Source organism: Talpa europaea (genome assembly GCF_964194135.1).
Source record: "Talpa europaea genome assembly, chromosome: 10".
NCBI classification, from domain to species: domain Eukaryota; kingdom Metazoa; phylum Chordata; class Mammalia; order Eulipotyphla; family Talpidae; genus Talpa; species Talpa europaea.
Genome location: NC_140077.1, coordinates 108,404,534 through 108,426,311, shown reverse-complemented (window position 1 = coordinate 108,426,311; position 21,778 = coordinate 108,404,534). Strand labels below are relative to the sequence as shown.

The window sequence follows — 21,778 nt, the reverse complement described above, 5'->3', positions numbered from 1 at the left end:
ATACCCCAAATATTGCACAGGACACATTTTTGAAAGCATCTTGAAACTCAAATTGCAGTGTATGTCCTGTAGTTTTATTTGCTAAATCTAGCACCTCCACGGTCCTGTAACCCCGCACCAGTGCTCGGTTGCTTCTATTCAGAAAAATAGGGTGTGGGAGAGAGAGGTTTGAATCTTGAATAACCTGAGAAATCACTGAATTGGACTGACTTTACCTGCGGGGACAAGATTGGATTTTTACACTAGGGAGGATCAAGGCTCAGGGCCAGGAATTAAAATTAAGTTATGAAAAAATAAAGACTTTCAATTTTGCTCAATCCTTGAGCTTGTGTCTCTGAGATTCACATCTGATCCGAGAGAATCGCTGCGAGGAGAGTAAGGCTGAGGGCTGAGGAGAGATGGACACTGGTGGTCCTGGGAAGATGGGGCCAGGGGGCTGGGGCTGCAGGAAAGGTGGGGTGAGCAGGAGTAGGTGGGCTCAGGACATATTGAGGAGACAGACGAATGGACAGCTCGGTGCTGAGTGGACGCTGTGGGTGAAGGAAAGGGAGGAACCAGCACAACAACACGGTTTTGGATTTGGTCCTGGGGAGCTGTAACTTGCTAAAGAGGGGACCACAGAAGGCTGACCAGGTTGGGGAAAGACAATGAGCTTGGTTTGAGATAACTTGAGTTCATGGGTCCTGAAGGGACACCCCAATGGGCAGTTTTGGGGGGCAGTATAGGAGATCTGCAAGGGGCTGGAAATCCAGCCTCGTTTCAGATAAGGGCTGCTCCCTTTGCATGTCTGCGCCGTGGCTGCTGATGCTTTCCTGTGAGTGAAGAAAGCATTTAGTTGCAAAATAAAGAAAATGACTTGAAAACTAAAAAATTAGAACACTGACTTTAAACAATGAAGATAAACACTAATCAGGAGGCCTGCTCCGTCCTAATCCCATGTGGACAGAAAAACAATACCCACCTCCTCCCAGACTTCTATCCCTCCCTTGGCAGAGCAGGGTGCTCTGGAAGGACCTGGGCCACCCTCAGAGGGAGCAGCTCCCTGAGGAACCTCCAGAGGTGGCAGTTCCCTGAGGAACCCTCAGAGGGAGCAGCTCCCTAAGGAACCCCCAGAAGGGGTGGTTCCCCGAGGGACTGCTGGAAATGGCGGCCCACATTGTGCATCCTCTGGTGGGGTCTTCATTTCAAAGACTCCTTGGCCCAGCAGGGGGCGAGTCATCCAGATGAAGCCACTAGCCTCTCTCCTAGATTTTGAAACAAGGACACAACGAAAGTTGTCAGAGGTCAGTCAAACTGGCCGGGACAGCCTGGCTAGTCTCCACTAGCTTTTTTGTACCTTGATGCTTTCAGGGAACTCATGCCTTGTCTTTTTCATCTGAGCCGGTTCTTCCCAAATTCAGGTAGTTACCTAATTCCTTGCAATAAAATCGTCCCCACTTTATTGAGCTGGAATCAGTGTCTGCCACCTGAGACCCAAGAACACAAACTAATTCAGAAGGGACAGGACTAAAATTCTTTCCAAGACATCTTTCAGCCTCAAAACATCCATGATAGATAACCAACATCAATTTTTAAAACCTCTAGTACATTTTTAAAAAAGACCAGTCTTGCCGAAGAGATTTCAAATAGAAATGTATTAAAAAATACATATCTAACGGGGCTCATCTCCCCTGTATTTCCTATGCACGTTGTCTGAGCACTGGTAGGCACGGCGGCCTGCTTGAGCTGCGCTGCTCACACTCCAGAGGACAGTGCTGGTGGTCACCACACAGGGCCTGGTTAAGCCTTCATGGTTCACGCAGGTAATTTTGTAAGCCAGAATCATCTCCACCTGTTAAAATGAACTGTCTATCCCCAAATTAAAATGTATGTCAACTTCCTCCATCCCCTTTGGATTTGTCAGGTTTTACATTTCATTAATGTAGCCAAAGTTCACCCACTTTATGGAAAGGCGTTTTTTCAAAACACAAATAGGAAGAGGAACAGAATTCATACTCATGATTTCATTTGGACATCAAGTTATTGGTTTTTTATTTCATTTAGCTCTTAAAGCAAATATTGGTCTAAGTTAAAATATGTTCTTTTCGAGTACAAGATGAAAAAATCTTGACCTGCAGTCAGGGTACTGGGAGGATGTACAGTTCTGGTAAAATTTATGTAGCGATTTGATATTACGGAATTTGAAGAGCTCCCTCCCGTCAGCCTGCTGTTCCAAGAGGTGCCAGTGGTGCTGTTCACCGTCACCCTGGCCCTCTCTCAGTCTTTAGCCTAAGGAAGATATTTGCCACATTGGTACTTGAGGCTGCATCGGGCTTAGGGATGCAGCTTTAGAAAACAGATTTATCACAGCAGAATTAAGCAGTCATGCATTTCATAGAGATTTGACTACTACATAAAGGCAATTATTCAATGGAGATGACAAGAAAGTATTCTGAATTTACATTAAAATTTCCCTAAAAGTTTCTGAGATTAATAAAAAAAAAATCTATAATCTAACAATGTAAAGTTGAACAATTGGACAAAACTCCAGAGTAGTGAGTGGGTGGAGATGTGAGGGAATGGGAGTTTTCCATAATCAGCCATGGAGATACTGCAACATTTTAAATTCTGTCTTAAACCACTTTGAATAAATACCACTTATAGAGCACCTCCAACTTGTCAAGAATCATGTAGCATCATTTCTAACTTGCACAATAACTCTACAAATACTGCTCGCACTTATACAGGTAAAGAGTGTTCTCTGTGAGGCCGGGCTCGCCCAAACCACGCAAGGTGGAAGTGCTAGTGCTGGAAATCACACCCAGGTTTCTCAGATGGCACCCCATGGCACCCCATGGCCTCCTCGCTTATTAAGTATTGTGGAACCTTTTTCATCTCCTCCTCCATGCAATATTCTGTTTGCTTGCATTGGTTATTTAGGAATTTGGCAAAACTGATCAATTACGACATTACTCTCCAACATGAAAACTGTTGTCTTTATCCATGCTGGTGCATGTGCGTGCTGCATCAGGGGAAGAAATTGGGGTCACACTGTGACTCTTCCAAAACCCCCCTTCACTTAAAACGAGGGAGCAGCCAGCCAGTGACTTTTACACAAAACAAATTAAACAGAGGTGATTCCCACTCAAAGGTGTGAAGCATAATGGGAAAAGGATACGAAGCACATATTTCTACATACAGGGAAAACACGAATGAATGGAATGAACAGATGACAACTTATTTTCTTCTCTCTGCACTTATACAACAGCTATTTATATTAGTTATTAGATGAACTTTCAGCATCAAAATACACTATCAACTATTCAAGTATGTGCTTAATATGCTTTAACAGAGATACTTGTACAGGAAGAGCTGAAAGACTGTATCAAGATAAAACTTCAGTAAAATATTTTGAAAGCAATTTTAAAAAACCATACTTTAAAATAAGATCATAAAATTTTTAGGTAATCTGACAAAGATAAACTCAAAAGATATGTAATCTATAACCAAAAGCCAGAATACTATTTTTATTCCATTAAGTTAATATTTATAAGTCACTAGTGGGTTATCTATGTGTCAGTTATAACAGTCTTACATTCATACTGTCGGAATAAATGTTATTGGAATCACCTATGGGATAATTGCATTCACTCTTACATTAAAACTTAAATAGCTTCAGTTAGTATAATTTCCATGGGATAAAGTGAGTCACTATTCTTACCAGACTTTTTAAAGTAGGTAGTAGCTATTGTGTATATTTAGAATGAAGGAGAAAATTCATTTCTTAACATACACAACCAATAAAAATCATAAAAGCTATTTAGGTATGTTTTGTAATTGTGAAAAAGATCACTTTTATTACTGTGAGAATAATTTTCCCCAAAAAGTTAAAACAAAAGATATAGGATGTCCCTAGTCATATAAACATAAAAGAGAGAAAGGAGTTAAAAAGAAAAATTTAACTATGTTTGAAACTATTTTACTTTAAGGCATACAGAATTTAATGAAAGTTGAAAGCATTTTTCTTAATTTTACACATTTAAGTCCTTAACAATCACTACTGACAATATTGGTAAGAACTACACTACCTACCACTCAGCAACACTTGTGTTATTAGAGAGTTGAGATTTTTAGGACTTTTAATTTATTTTCCATATACTTTATAGCAAGAGAAATTTTCAATATACAAAAAGGTCTTTTTAAATTTAAAAGATTTCCAATGAGTTGACTGGTCTCTGGGGGCATCTACTGGAAATTTAGCAAACTGCAGTTACATCATGCAAATTTGATAACTTTCATTTTCCATCTTAATACAGATATTATTTTAATTGATATGCAAATAAGGTGACACTCAAAGAAGATAAATGTAAAGTTATGCATGGAATTCTATCTCATCCATCTGTTAACAAGAAAATATGTAGCTGTCTGTGAGACCAGTTAACAAATACTCAAGTGCCAAATGTAAATAAGGCAGTTTTCAAACCTTTCAATTCTCATGTTTGGAAAAATTAGAAATATATTTTAAAGATAAGAATACATATGTTTAATGAAGCATTTCTATTAATCCAAATAAAATGAATATGAAAGGCACTTTTAAATTCTGATGGTTTCTCTAAATATTTGGAGAGCAGTATAAGCACCTGATAATCACTGCTTATTTTCTATATAATTTATTTTAACTAAATATTTACATGATTATATCTTTAAAAGTAGAATTTGTTATACTTGGAATAAAAGAATCTATCCTTTATTGTAATCAGTCATTACAGTTAGAATTAGTCATTAAAATAAACATTATTATTAATTTTCCTAAACATTTTAGGAGAATTTCCTTAAAGAAAAATGATCATATAATAAACATAATACAATCACTGCAGCTGAAGTATAATTTTAGCATATATTTCAATAAACAAGATAACTCTTGTAACAATATTATTGCAGTTATGACTAACTGTGTAATAGGAATTTTAATATCACAGTCATTATAAGACTTTTATTTTCTATGTGAAATTTATTAGCTATATTTGTTTTAAGAGAAAATGATTTGAAGGTACATCTATTGTGCTATACTTACAATGTACCATAATATACTTTACATATTGCTATAACTTTATAGAAGCCCCTTTTAATAAAGATTGAAATGTACAACATTTTATCTTCATTCCAAAGAAACAACACACATATATGTGTTAGTTTATACTATCCAGAAATATCATTAAAATTACTATCCAAATAAATTTGATATCATTTTTATTGTGTAAAATGAAAAAAATGAATCAGTAAAAAAAGGTCAAAAATTCAGAAAATTAGTATTAAGATAGCATGATTTCTATTTCAGTTTAGATTTAGATTTATTTTAGATAGCTGAACCTATTTGATGACAAGAATAAATAAAATCACTCCTAAGAGGTTGTAGACTAGAAATTTTTGTGATTATTTTTACACAATTTTAATATCTAAGGGAAACTGTTAAATATGCAAGTTTTGCTTATATTTTTAGATTGGGCAAATTTTCATCTATTAATAATCAAACTTAGAAAGCATAGTCAGAATATCAATACTTTAAAAGCACATATACAAAATTGAAAAATGCTATTTGATAACAATTTAACCCAAGTTCACTTTCAGTTCTTTTAAAAAACCAAATAGTAGTAACTAAAAAAATTTGTCCAATAGTATTTTGTAAATGTGACTATTACTAAAATAATTCTTTTCAATAAAAAAAAATATTAAAAAATTTGATAAGCAAGAATTATCCTAGCAGCACAACAAAAATCCCTTTAACATGGACAATTTTATTTTGGGATATATGGAATACTTGTGCAGGGTGGAACAAAGATTATTTCTCAGATTCAATTTTGCTAGAACTGATATTTAGTATAAAAGGTAGTAAATTTTTGAGAGAGCAATGAAAAGGTTAATCAATCAACAGTATTTTGCTGGTTACTGTGAACCAGTATTAGATGCAAGGCTTACAATTATATAACTGCAATCCTTAAAATGATATAATTGCATAATTATATAATTTATATATCAATATTTATACCCCAGTCCTTACAATTACATAATTTTAATTCCCGTAATGATATAAATAACAACTTATTCCCTAATGATATAGAGGCACTTTTTACACGCATAATCTGTTAAAAAATATTTAATCAAGTGATTCCCACTTAATCAAGTATTTGAAGAACACGATTGTCCATCAATTGTGTAAATCATTCATCAATCCATAAAAAATATTACAAAGTGTTTCTTTTGTAACTCCTACACATTTTCTTTACTAAAAATCTCAAACTTAACCACATTAGAAAGTTTTTCTTTAGAGGCTTTGTGAAAAGTAATTGGCAGAAAGCTCCTTCTATCAGGCTAGTTTCACATATTTATAATGGTCTTGTCACTTGCAAACTCTAGAAATTCAAACTCTTTTACAAAGGATTATGTTAAGTCAAAGATGAGATACAGAAAGATATGAAATGAGTGTCACTGTTTAAGAAGAATTTTCAGTGAAAGTATTTTCAAGCCACAAGTACCGCACTTGGGTCTAAACACCTTTGGTTTAATGAGACAATTACATGGATTCTTTCTTTTTTTTCTTTTATGTACACTGTAACTTTTCACTATAAGGAAAGTATAATCATAAAACCAATTCATACTGAGTATATTGGTCATATAAACAATTAAACATTAACTGAAAAATAAAGTCTAAAAACAATGTTAGTTTTTATATTAAATTATAATGATCAATAAAAGAAATATGAATAAGTAATCTACTTGTGCTATATCCTGCATTCTAATATGACAACAAACATAAAAAAGAGGAAAACACCCCCTAAAACAAACTTCATACAAACCGCAGACCACAAACACAAGTAGGCATGATTATGTGGGCCCATCTCTCCATATTTTTGTCTAAATTGGCATTTAACATTTTTATTAACAGTAAAACTCCATACAATTGTCACTCTGCTTTTCTGAACATTACTCTGATTGCTGCTGTCCAATTTTTCTGAAATTCTATTACCTAGGAAATTTTGCCTCAAATAATATCAGTTAAATTTTTTTCTTTAGGTCTTTATACATCTCTATAAATAAAAGAACTATCCATTTTCTATGTAAGTTGAATTCTATCACATTTTTAATGAAAATGTAAAGCTAGAGAAGATAAAGATAAAACTTAATAAAAACAACAAGTTGCATTAAAAAGAAAACTTCAGCTCCCTGTGTTCCCTTTTTTACTAAAGTATGTCATACATTTTATCTTTGCAAGAGTTTGATGAGTTTTGCAAGTAAAATTCTGTTTCCTCTACACTTGCTAATAGTCATGAGAATCTGTAGTTTGCACCTTCCCATTAAAAATGTATTGTATTTTTTGAAATTATTCACCCCGCCTTTTATCCAGATCATGTCTTTGAAAGGAGGAAGTAGATAATAAATGGAATAATTCATGATTTCCCATTAAATATGAAACTTTCTTTTGCAGAGTTTAGAAAATGAAGTTCTACATAATGTACAAAAGTTGATTAGAACTTTTTTTAACCTTTTCAAGAAAAAAACCTTTTACATTAAATAACTGCAGGAGGAGGTTTCTTTAGGAAAAGTCAACCAAACAATTCTACAGTTTTATCTTATATATATATTCAAATGTTGCTTCTTTTAAACATACATTCTTTTAAAAGACCTAAGGAGTATTAAAATAACGGCAAGAAAAGCAGTCTCTATTGAACTATAAGCATGACAAGTATCTAAGAGAAATGCAGCTGATGTGTAAATTATAAAGGAAAAAAACCACAAAGTAAAATGATTCACAAAACAGTATTCATGCTCTTTTCAGCACTGAGGATAGCATAAGGCAAACGACAAAACCTATCTCTGGATATCTCTTATTATGACATCTGGTGTGATGGAGATATTTTGTCAAGAGAAAAAAATACATACACTTACAAAGCTTCTCTTTACAAACTGTGTTGGCACTTCATAAACTATACTCTTTTGCCTTCTTTTTCCTTGGATAAACGGAAAAACTTAAAGCAAATGACTTTTCGGCTCCTTGCGTGTTCTATCATTGTGTATTTCTTGGGTGAGAACTGTGTAGTAAACTCAATTGAAGAGAAAAGTCAAGTCTGACTATTTTAGAGCAGCAGGCGGCCTCAAATCTTTGGGTTCTTAAGTTTCTGTTGTGGAGTAATTCATCTCTTCACTAAGCATATTTTAATTTTTCCACATTAAAATCTAAATTAAGACTCTATTTTTCCCGTTCCAATTTGAATGCTTAAAAAGATAACCACCAAATTGTAAGCCAGGAAAAGAATCCTTTTATACTGTGTGCTCTTTTAATTGCGTTACATGGGAGGTGAGTAATGCAGCCTACGAACTGCAAAGCCAGGATTTCTTGCAGAATGTCTGTGCGCAGCAAGCAAACTTTCAGAACATGGGCAAAAAGTGAAGTAATGAAAAGCAAAAGTAATTGATCATTCTGATGCTTCGATCAGGCAACATCTGTGTGTAAATATCTCCTTTCCCTGAATGTTGTATTAATTTTATTGCAGCAATCTCAAGCATTTAGAAAATGCCTACTTATAACTAAGAAAGTGTTTATCATATGAAATATGTGTATCAATAAGAATATTGTAAGAACAAAAGTAAGTAGCTGTGAGAGGATAAAAATTAAAGAGTGTTGAATCCAAACTTTAAAAAATAGCCTGAATGGATAGGTAATAGGGAATATAATTCCTTGAGGCAAAGAACGTATTCTTTCTTTCTTTTGAATTTTCATATAATAGTGCAAATGTCAACAAAAAAGAAAGCCTGTGTAACATTAATGTCAGATAAAGCAGAAAATCAGGTATAAAAATAAGAGGCATATACAAATCAGAAATTCATCAATTATTTTTTTGAAAAATATAGCAGCTAGGAAATAATACATCTAAAAAACATAGCTTCAAAATACAAAAAAAAAAAAATCAACAGAATTAGCAGAAATTTAGTGCATTTTCCCCAAGAAATATAAATGGAGTAAAGGGGGAGAATATTTGAATAACTGCTTAGTTTGATTTAAATAACAATGTAGATTTTTTTCTGTCTAGAACTATTTATTTATAAAAATCAACCATCTTGTCGCCATACTAGAAATTCTGTAAACTGTTTTCATAAGCATACATTTACTGATTTGCTCCTCCACCCTATATCTCCTTCCCTCCCCAAACAAACAAACAAACAAAAACCCCCACTTAACTGAAAATCTACAAATATATTTCTAATTTATTCATTGTAGGGAAGCCATCATAGCAATTTTCATATATTTAGATTTGGTAGAAAAAAAACCTAAATATCAAACCTTGGGGGAGAAATCATTTAAAAGGAAATGTATCATTTAAACGCAGTTACTAGAAGACAAAAATAACTGACACAGGTGAAAAAGCTAGCTTTCAACTCAGGATACTAGAAAAAAAACCCTAACAAAATGAAATCCTAACAAAATTAACAATGAAATTAAATCAGATAAAGAACACACAAGGACATGTTAAAGGTAAATGCATAAAATTATAGAGAACAAAAACGTTGGCCCACAAAGCAAAAGAACTGGATAAAGAAATAAAGAACTGAAAAAACACATCTTTGTAGACTCAAGAACCAAAAAGGAAGTCACCAAAATAGTTCAGGAATGAAAAACTCATTATCGTTTCTTATAGTTATTACACTAATGACTTTCATTGTTTGCTTACAATGTGCCAGGTGCTGTTTTCAATACATCAAATGCATTCTGTTTAAACCTTACAATGTTTTTTTTTTTTAATGAGTCAGGTATTGTAAGCTCCAGTCTACAGATGAGGAAACTATGGCACAGTTTAAAAAGCAAGTTGAAGGTCATACACTGCACAAAAAGTGGAGCTGGAGTTTTTTAATTCTAATTTTAAAACCCCAGAGTTTAAATTCAATAGCATCTGTTATTAATGATCATGACTGTCATATCTTCAAGATATAAAGGATGCTTCTACAGTACCAAAGAGACTTAAATATGATTAGAAAACATCACGCTAAACTTTATTGCAACAAATACAAAACCTACATAAGTAGACACTTACTTAAAAAAAATCAAACTATGGACTATCAAGACTGACTGCATAAGACTCAGAAGGCTAGTCACACAAGATGAGATCTGATTTTTTTTCTCTAACACCCGCCACCCCCATCCTCCACCAATGGAACAAAACTATTTGGCTTTCCAGGGTGGTTCTACCAAACTTTCAATAAATGAGAAATTCCCATCTCATCCAAAATGCTCCAGTGTAAGGGCAAAGCATAAAAAGAATTCTTTAGTCCTGTTTACAGAAATGCCAAATGTGTAGCAAAAGAAAGGAAAATTAAAGGTTAATATAATTATAATTTTATATGCAAAATCCTCCCACCTCCTGCTATGCCCCAAGAGAGCTCTTTCTCCTCCTCTCTGCTGTTTGCACCCCTGTGGGTTAATTTCAAAACATGGGAAGGAAAGCTATTTAGCCATCAATCTTGACCTTAATCTTGAAATGGAAAAAAAAAAAACTAAATTAAACTTTTCAGACAATTCCCTTTTTCAGTAAATATTTCTTGGACTAGGTTGTAGGATAAGAGATTGTTTCTGACAAGCTTCAGGGGACTGTACGGAAATCTGAATCAGGGTTAACACAGGGGAATGTGGTGATGGTGCATGGGTGCCTTGGGGAAGGAAATTTTATGTGGTCTCAATCTGAGGGGGTGAGGGGAAGCAAATATTGTCCAAAAATGTAAAAAATGATAAATGTTAAAATAAAAAAATCGAAAAAAGAAATAAAAGAAATACTGGAAACGAACAAACAAAAAGATTGGGTGCTAATGAGGTGAACCCAGGGAAAGGTTCCAGACTCACAGCAGTACTGGGAATTCGGGAGGGATCTGGAGATCTGATCTCTCATCCATTTTCTTTCTAGCTCATTCCTTCCATCCTCTTTATAAATCATTTTCCTATCTTATTGTTTCTGCTTCTTTATAACATTAGATTGCCTTGGTCAAATTACTTAACCTCTCTATGCTTTGGTTGCTGAGAGTAATAAAAGCTATTTACGGGGCTATTTTCAGGATCTCTTAAAACAGAGATCAGCATACAGTAATCATCTACCATCTTTCACCCATTACCCATCTCTTACCCACTACTATCCTGCCTGAAATGAAGCTAAGCTAACATGTAATATTTATGACAAGCTGTCTAAATACCCATTTTATTGTTCATTAGTTGTGCAACAGTCTTATGCTGCTCCATTTTTCTTCTAGAAAGCTATGTAATAACTTCCTTTTGGAATTTAATATTAAGAGAAAACGGATATGCTTCTTTCATCAGGTAACAAGAGTTCCACAGCTCATCACTGCTCCCTTTTTCCCCAGTCTGCACACAAGTTCAGAGTGAAATTTAATGTTCCCTCAGGAGAAGTATCTCAACTCCAGTGGGGAGTATATTTACAAACTTCTTTATTTGCCTTTCATTTTCTATTTATCACGTGACATACATGTAATACAAAATGATAACTTTAAGGTTCTTCAATTCTTTTCTAGGGAAAAAGTCAGCAAGAGATAAAATGTTAATTTATGTAAGTTAGAAGTCTTAATAACAGCAGAATGAAACGCAATCCCTATTATATAATCACAGCAATATTGACAATTTAGGAATTGGTTTTTAATCATAGAACAGGAAAGGGTCTAATTAGTTTCAGATCTTCTCATGTTGCTTTCTTAATACAGACAGAATACAATATCAATTGGGACAAAACTCAAAATAAGAAACCATCTTGCTGCATAGGAGAAAACAGGACAGAGGGAAAAACGAATGACTTCTTGGTGATGAGAGGCTCAGTCATGACTCCCCCCGACTGTCAGATCCAACTGATTTAACCTCCATGGTAGCTGCTGCTTATCTCCTTTTCTCATTTTGTTCCTTTGTTCCTTGATAGAGCAATTTCCCAAATGATTTCCAAATCATGCAATGGCGCTTCCAGGTTTACGAGCTACTGTTAGGAGGGCCACATTCTCTGGCTATCTTCCATCTATTTCTAAAACTAGGTTTATATGGAAAGCAGTCTCAGAGTAGTAATAAGTTTAAGCAATTTATAGAAATTTTACAAATCTGTTTGGAACTGCTCAGCAGGTTGTACAAATTCGTGTTACTTAGTCCATCAAAAAAGATTTCTGAAAAGTTTACTATGAGTTGAAAACATTTTTTTAAATGCCGTCATTGGTAACATGACTCAGTTTGAAATGTACCTTTCATTACAAGATGTGACTTCTGAGTATGATGAAAACAATTCCCAGTACAAAGTAAAATACATGACTATACATATTTAAAGAAAAATAGTAAATTAAAGTGAACACCTAAAATTTAATGTAAAATACTTATTTGTTATTAATAAATGCTTTGAAAGCCAAAGAAAATGACCACTGACAGTTATATAGAAGTGACTTTTTATGTTCTCCAAATAGTTGTGGAAAGCAAAGATGAAGGTCAGATAACATTACAAGACCGCTCAAGTACTAAGCAGCAAACTAGTGTGACTGACTGAGGAAGAAATCAGCTCCCATTACAGCCAGATCTACGATGGCAGGAGTCTGTGCCTTTCCTTATCAAGATTTTTTTTTAAGTTTATTAGAGATGTGAAGTTTAAATAGCACACATGAAAACAGCATTTTAAAGCAAACCTTTAAAGGACACGGAGACATAAATGTCTGGGAAATTGGTATTTCCATGCTCAGTTGACATTTTAAGCTCTTCTTTTTAATCCCTAAATTTGGTTTAGGTAAAAAGCTGAGATAATTTGCAGCTAGTGAGCAAATTTTTAAAAAATTCTTTCCAACTGTGATTTTGTAAATTTCCCAATTTTAAACTTAATTGATCTATTTATCTATCTATCTATATTTTAAGTTATGGTCAAAAGGTTTTTTCTTTCTTAGTTTCACATCCTAGAGATCTGCTGTGGAAAATAACACCAAAATTTAAGTAAATAAGTAAATAAGGGGCCTCCCTGGTGGTGCAAGGGGTTAAGTCTCAGCACTATGAAACTGTCCGCAGGCACTACAGCCGGAGTTTGATCCCTGGCCAGGAAGATGACCCACATGGTGCAGCAGACCTCTCCTGTCTTGCCTGCTGCTCCCCTCAGCAGTGTATTTCAGTCAGTCTGCCTGTTCTGCTCCCCAATCTGTCTCTGGTGAATCCTCTCACCCCCCACACCTCTAGACTACACCCCAGTTCTTGTATGCATAAATAAATAAACATTCACTATAACTAACTATATAAAAAACATTGGCATCCTGGTTCTGTTCCCATCTATAGTCTCTGCTATTAAATTTTCATGAATATACACAAATTCATATACACATATATATATCTTTTTTTAAAGATTTATTTATTTATTTATACAAGCACTGGGTACAGTCAGAAGCACAGGAGGGTGAGAGAATTCACCAGAGCCAGAGCAGGGAGCAGAGCAGGCAGTAGGATGGAAGTACACTGCTGAGGGGAGCAGCGGGCGGCAGGAGAGGTCTGCGCACCATGTGGGACCCTCCTCCAGTGGCCAGGGAGCAGCCGGGGATCGAACCGGTGCTGCAGAGGCTGCGGGCAGCTTCGCAACCCAGTGCTCAACCGCTGTGCCACCGGGGAGGCCTCATATACACATATATTCACTATATATAATAAATATATTTTCATGAGAAAGCAAGGAATCATTGTCTCTCTACTTCAGAACACCAAATCCCAGCTTTTACTTCACTCAGAAAGTCTAAATATATTATTAGTCTAAATATATTATTAGAGGCTTCCTCTCCTTCCTTGTCTAGCACCTAGAAGCAGAGAGAGGTTTCCTCTCCTTCCCTGTTTCTGTTTGTCATGTATGTTTCTGTTTGTCACATATGTTGTCATGTATGTCACCACTATGTAATGTAATGTAAGTTTTTTTCAGAAAATGTAAGTTACAAACGTCCATAAAGAATTAGCTTATTACAAAAGAGTAAAATGATTTCAAGAGGAAACAAAATGATGTCACAAGATTATTCAAAAGCAAAGAAAATGCATGAAACCTAGGAAGGAGGAGTCTTAACTCCCATCAAGTTACCATGAAACATCACACCCTCAAGAAACGTCTTCACCTTGTTCCATATATTTTGATGTTTGGCCACTGTGCAAAGGCCACGTGCTAAATCTGCAGGTAATAAGTATTCCTAGGGTCTTTAACAGCGGCTCTGGAAGACAGTTTTGAAATGCGAAATGAAAACCTAAGACTGGCCATTTAATTTGAGTAAGTATAAAATGAGGTAGGAGGAATAGACTTTAAAAGATCTGAAAATGAATGGTTCTTTGTTTCTTCATAACCCAAACTCCTTAAATATGGTAACAGGTAATTTTAGCTGCCACTATGCTGACAAAGTGACAACCTAACTGTTGATGCTAAAAGATATTTGGAAAGAAAGCAATATCTTTGAGATACACAGTTTTGAACTAAATCTACTCCTCTACATAATAGAACTTGATATCTGAAGCAGAAAATAATATTGAGCAGATTAACATCCTCTGTCCCTTGATGGTTTTGTTTATTTCTATCCTCATATACATAGTTAAAGCTGTAAAAGCTGCCCCCAAGAAATTTTTATTTAAATCTATAAATGACACTTTTATTACTTAGTTACTCAAAGCAATTATGATAATAAATGGTACTTTACGTCCCTTTAAAAGCAATACTGCATCCTGATAATACAGTACAGAACAAGAAAATCAACATACCAAAACACAGCATGCCCTTCTTTAGTTGTTAAAGACCAGTTATATACTATCCAAAAAGTATTTGAAGATGTATCTAATAAAGTCATAATATCAGTGTCAAATATAGGTGAGTACAGTCTGTTTGAAAACAAAATGTTAACTATAAGGCATGGCGATAACTCAGTCACTTAGTAAGTCATGAAGCATACTGAAAATTCCTTTGGTAAAGGTAGGTGATTGAAAGAAAAACCAGAAGTCCTTTGCTTTTGAATTATTTTACCCAATTCAAAGTAAATGAACCCCCATCAATTGGATTTGATCATGCCAGTGACATACTTTAACCTGTCTTGCTCAATTACTTATTTAAATTTTCTATTCTGGGCCTCCCCTGGTGGCGCAGCGGTTGAGCGCTGGGCTGCGAAGCTGCCCACAGTCTCTGTAGTGCCAGTTCCATCCCCAGCCGCCGGTGAGGGTCCCACATGGCGCGCAGACCTCTCCTGCCGCCCGCTGCTCCCCTCAGCAGTGTATTTCATCATTCTGCCTCTTCTGTTCCCTGCACTGGCTCTGCTGAATTCTCTCATCCTCCTGCGCTTCTAACTGTACCCAGTGCTTGTATAAATAAATAAATACATCTTTAAAGAAAATAAATTTTCTATTCCTACTTTATATAGAAAACACATATAAAGAGCTACATTTCCTCAATTCAATAATCAAACCAGTTACATGCAACACTATCCTGAAAATGCTGTAGTCAAAGACTATCCACAGCAGGATACCTATTTCATGGTGTTGTTAAAATGGCATTTATTCTTTCACTCATTCACTCATTCAATCATTTAACATCCAGTTTCCGACCACATGCCAGAGCACACACAGACATACCCCTATTCCTGTGAACCTCCATTCAGCTGGGGGTGAAGACAATTGACATATAAGCTCTAAATACAAGGTGGGAAACATATTAGAGAAGAAAAAGACCCAGAAGATTTAACTAAGAGTGTGGGGGTTGGGGGGATGGGCTACTGGATTAGGAGGTTAAGGACAAACTGAAGTGGCCACACTCAAGGTGACACCTGCATGCTAAGAAGGCCACTGAGAGGAGTAAGCAGTGGGGAGAACAGGGAAATGAGATCAGAGAGGCAGCAAAGTTCAAACCATGCACAGATTTAGGGCATGAGAAGAGTTTAGAGTTTACCCGAAGAGTAGTTGGACATTCTTGGGGGATTTTAAGCAGGGTAGCACCATGATTTAATTTTTCCAAAAGATTGAGCTGGTAGCTGAATTTTGGTAGAGTTAGAGGGGAGGTCAGAAGAATAATTAGGAAATCATTCTAGTGATTTTAGCAAGGGATGATGGTGGTGGTAGTGCAATGAAGAGAAGTGGATGAACACAGAATGTATTTTGGAGCTATATATTATATGACATACTGATAGGTTAGACGGGCTATGTGGTGGAGGTAAGGTAAAGCTCAAGGTTGCTTTGGTGCCACTGACTAGAATTGGGAGAAGACTATGGGAGAAATATTTGGTGGGGAGAAGCAGGAGTAAGAGGGAGTAAAGGTAAAACAAGAATTTAGTTTGGAGCCATATTAGTCTTGGACTGTTTATAATCCATCTATATGATATGTCAAGGAGACAGTCGGATATAATAATTTGAAGCCTGACAGACAAATGAGGGTTGGATTTATAAAACCGGTAGTCATCAGTTTACTGATGTAAGACTGGGTCCAGACAGAGTGAGGCTGGAGGAGAGGCTAAGACCTAGTCTTACACAGCCCACCACTGTGAGTATGAAAAGAAAAAAACTAGCCAACAAAGGGGACTGGGGCAGCACTGTCCAAAAATCTGGAGGAAAACCCTAAACATGGCATCCGGGGAGCCACAGCACAGAATGTGCAAAGAGAAATTACTCAATTCTGTCAAATTCCGTGAAGATATCAAGCAAGACAGAGACAGAACCATGACCAGCAGATGTAAAAATGGAGGACATGAGTCGCATTTAACAGAAAGATCAGTGAGTTCTTGGTGCTGAAAACCTATGTAGAGTCAAGTGAGGCAAGAACGGGTTGTGGAAATACTGAGACAGTGCTTCTGGTTGCCTGAAAGTTTAGAGAAAAATGGGCTAGGACCGGGAAGGGATAAGAAGTCAAGGGAAACACTAGGGTGGGTACTATTGCCAATGAGATTGAGCCTATGGAAAAGGAGAGGTTGATAATGCAGAGGAGAACACGTTTTAGTGTGGAACAGGTCTTAGAACAAGTAAGAGGGGGATATTTGCATGGAAGCAAAACAGAGGCGTCGTCCCTAGACAAGATTAGGAACTCTCCACCCACTGCAATAGGAGGAAAGTCACAGACTGTGAGTTTACATGTAAGGGGAGTTGAGGCAGACGACGAAAGGTTATTTGAGGAGTAGAGAGAGAGAACATGTGTATTATGAATATCCAGGCTGCTGTGTATCAATTACATAGTGAGTATGAGGATATATAACTACACCTGTTGCCATCTTAGAAAGGAATAGGCAGTGTAGCAAAGGAGTTGGCAGTGATCTCAGATACTATGTTGGCCTCATTGAAAATTTTATTCTTCAAATTCTCCCCATTACATCTTTGTATACTAAGGATCTATGACTGATCATTTTATAGTGAGTCTGATAATTTTATAATGTTACCAGACAGGGAGTCAAACTCCAAACCTACCTCTCTTGTCAGGTTTCACCCTACCATCTTGGTCTTCTCTGATTTCCTCTAGAGCTCTAGGCTATACCTCCAGAAAAATCAGCACTCATTCATTCTATATTTGTTTATGGCTCATAGGTCTTGCTGTTTCAGAGGCAAGGGTGGGATCAAATATTTTATAATAAAATATCACTGACTTTCTCACCATGAAAAACCTAATAATATATATGAAGTAGGTGTTTAACATATGCTTGTTGACCAATTTATTATTTCAATACTGAATCACTAATAAAACAGTTTTAAGCAGCAATTCTTTGGCTAACAGAATATGCACAATTTCTCACAGCACCTGCTGGCTATTGCTGGGAGATACTGAAATCATTCATCAATTTTCTCTTTTACATGCTATTCAATTAGTTTGTCTGGGACAAGGTCTGGAATATATATCAATCAAAGCATAATGGTGGGTTGACAACAAGCAGTCACCCTACCAATTGTTCGCATCCACTACCTTAGGAAAAGAGCTTTGGTCTAAAAACAGTATTCAAATCTAGGAAGTTTTAAAGAGAATGCAATAAGGACAGAATTACCCCGTGTTTTTGCTTTCTGTAGAATAATATGGATTTGAAATCATTTCCAGCATCCTTAATGAAAAGAATTTTATTGAAAGAACACTCATCTGTACAACCTATTTTGTATTGTTTCAGATCAAAGTTTTCTTCAGAGTAGGCTGAAAGTTAGCACATTTTAGATATCTGGATTTGCAGTTTGTTGATTATGTGGATTAATTGCTTATTTAATTTTAAATTATTAAGTCAACTACAGCTATTTGGATACCATTATATTTAAATCAGAATGCAGATATCATTCAGACTTGTTTTTCTCTTGAGAAGTGATTATACTATCATACAATATTGATCTTTAATTTTATCCAACAGGTTACCATGGAAAGTTAATGAATTAGCAATCAGAACAGCATTTAACCAAAGGTTCCAGGTACTACACATAACAGTCTGTAGAGTTCCAAGCAAGATAGTGATTATAGTTATTGTAAAGTTTTGTCACTCTATAAAATAGCTACTGTTGGTAGCAATAAACATGTTTCTCCATGTTATATGCAATTGACAAAATAATAACTAATTAAATGAAATATATCAAGAGACAGAATTTTAAAATACATGAAACTTATACCAAATATATCACTAAGAATACTCTTTCAGTGGATTCTCATTAACTAGACAGCACTTGTAGACTTTTTAAAAGCATTTACTGCATAAAATATTTTAATTTTTCAATGACCTCCATAAGATGTTTGCACATTTATAATATTTCCATATTTTCAATGCTTACATTTAAAGGCCTGAAGGTAATAAATATTGAACCTGTTCATTTTTTATCATAGGTTTCTTTCATTTTTCACTAACCTACACGGGTTTGTATACTGTTTTTATATATACCACATTTAGTTTTTAGCTAATCGTAAAATGACTAAGTTGAAATTGTTCATTTAAGAAACAAAACAAAATGCAGACATTTTAGAATTATTTGTGAACTAACCAATAAACTATGATCCATTAAATCTTTTTGTGAGCTCTTGGTGGGGGAAAGAAAATACATTAGTATGGGATTATTGTTTTAATGACCAAGAAAAAAAAATATGAATATTTTTCTTAAAGATTCTGCCCTCCCCATTCCAGGCAACTCTCTTTGAAATGGAGGTTAATAAGCAATTAATAGCACAGACTTAACTAAAATATTGCAAATTTATAATATCTTGGTAAATATGAGAATTTGGAAAGCTATAAAATTAAAGACTTTGATATGTGAAAGATCAATAGACATGACCTATCTCTATTTAATGAGCTTTAATTTTTAAATGCCACGTTCCAGTGAAAAAGGGTATCACACAGGAAAATTGCAATTTCAATAAAGAATCAAGACAAAAGAAACAAACTTTATATTAAAGTACCTTTAAGAGGTGATACTTACGCAGCAACCTCCTCTTTTGACAATCCTTTGAAATTCACCTCCACATAATGATCTATGTCATCTTTTTCTTTGATCAATTGAGATCTAAATGAAAGGGGAGGAAGTAATAAAGCACTGCCTTATCAAGTTGAAAAGCTACCAAACATATAAAATGCTACCAGGACAGAAGCATTCAGGGTATAATACCATATAGAATAAATGTTCTTCAATCATTAAAGAATTAATTGTTGATTGATCATTTTAAAGTTTTAATTTTCTCAGGTGGCAAATTAGGGAAGAATATTAAACCCAGAGTGTAAACAAATAAAATGCCAATACATTGAAATAATCTGCATTCTCAAATAAATGGAGTTTTCTCCTCAAAGCTTATAAGACCTTCCATTTTACTCATCTTATTTCACAGCATAACTTTTCAATCACAGGAGTCATATTCTGTTTTGCACAGGATCTGGAACTAAGAAAAGACCTGTTTTGATACAAATCTCTATAATTTTTTGATCCAAACATTACCAAAGCTTGTTTTGAAGTGCTGTTTGAATTTTTTTTTTTTAAATCTCATGTGGAAAAAAAAACAACCCTCAAATTACTATTAAAAATCCAAGGTGGAAAGATCCAGTGTTCCAAGAAGACTTTACTTGGTTTTACAGATTTTTAATAAGACTTTACTGAGAAATATATGCATATTATATTCATTCTTCAGATACCCGGCACCTTTTAAAATAAGGTTACTATTAACATCTCATAACTGTGAGAATATGGTACTAAACAATTTTTTTTCAGAAGTTAAGGGAGAATACTGATACAAAGCTTTGTCTTAAATAGTTAGGGTAAATATGTTCTTTAATAAAATAAATATAAGAAAAAGTTTTCTTTAAAAATCTATCTTATTTTGGGGATGTGAGGTAGGGGCTATATTTCTGCTCCTGTTGCAAAGAAAATGTAATCTCAATCATTAAAAAAGACAGGAAGAACAAGCTTTCTCAGACTTCGTGAATATTTCACATATTCAAAAGCAAAGTGAAAAACAAGAATGCATGTATATCTGAGTTATGTACATATTGAAAACTTTTCTCAAATTTCTATTATAAAAGAATTTTTATGTCAGTTCAGGTGACTGTATTTCTTTTGGTCCAGAGGTTTTGGCCTTCCCCAGAGATACTAACAATGAGGTCTGATCCTTCTCAAAACAAAGTGGTCTCAAACTACTTTGATCATTATATCTTGCAGGAATTGAAAAGAATGCACACAGAGGAAATAATCAAACCTATACATGCAAATTATTTATACTGATAAATAATATATGCATTACTAAAAATCACTAAAACTAGAAATGACAATTTCTAAATGACACAACCTTAATTAATATTCATTAATTATCACAAAGCACATGGAGCTCTCTGTCCTATAATTTCTCGCAGCTCCTCCAGGAGCTCAGCAGCCTTTCCCAGGCAGCGGTGGTTGGATGATGCATTTTCAGGTCCCGGGATCATTTCAGGGGCTAAGTGATGCCTGCCCATCCAGCCTGGTAGTAAACGTGTGTTCTCCTCCCTCCAGAACAGAGCCCAGCACCCTGAAACTTGTGGATCAGAAGCCCTACACCTTTTCATTCCTAAAGCTTCTGCTTTCTGTTCTCCACACACATTTGAAAAAGGAAATGCATCTCAGAAGCTTTAAGGAGCCAGGACATAATAGGAATAGGAAATAAAATGATCAATTAACCACTTGATTGTGAAATACATATATATTCTTAGGCTTTGACTGGGGTCTTAAATCCTTTTGAAACAGCAAATTTGAATATTCTGAATATTCTGAGATCTGCTATTGACATTTCTTACTGCAAGAAATTCCTTCTCTAGGAAAAAAAAGGGGAATGGGACACGTACCTTGGCATGGATCTGGGGGAGCATGGCAGCTTCTGTCTGGCTAAGGAGGTCAGCTTTGGGCGCGTCATGGGCAGTGGGGGCAGGGTGGTCATTGTGGACTACAAGACAAAACCAGAAGTGGTATTTCAAAGAATAAATCTTTCAAAGAATCCTTTAAACCATGACTAGAGCCCCCCAGTCTGTCATCTGAACTGAGCTGCCTTGGCGTGCAGCGCTACAGCTCCATTATTCAGGAACGACGCTCAGTGAGCGGATTCTGCAGGTTGCTTCTCTCATTATTTTCTTCTACTATGTGCCTTTTGGCCAATTTATTGCCTGCATCTCCACCACGAAGTGGATGGGAAGAGAATGTGATAAATGAATCGAAGATTCATTGGTATGAGTTGTTTAGGGACACAGTCGCAATTAAAGAGTGGAGAGTTTTACTTTTCACGATGGATTTCTAAGCATCACGCTTCGCTTTCCTGGTACGATCAATAATTGAAAATTGCTC

General features: G+C 35.3%; 1 protein-coding gene across 1 annotated transcript in view; it reads right to left on the bottom strand.

The window, feature by feature from the left end:
- Positions 1-21,377, bottom strand: part of TTC29 (tetratricopeptide repeat domain 29) — a gene marked incomplete at both ends in the record, with an annotated part of 162,481 nt that extends 141,104 nt beyond the window's left edge. Inside the window, 2 exons of the mRNA XM_084245598.1 lie at positions 19,403-19,486; positions 21,286-21,377. Coding sequence (XP_084101724.1) covers positions 19,403-19,486; positions 21,286-21,377 — 176 coding nt within the window. The remainder of the gene's footprint in view (positions 1-19,402; positions 19,487-21,285) is intronic.
- Positions 21,378-21,778: the final 401 nt, after the last annotated feature.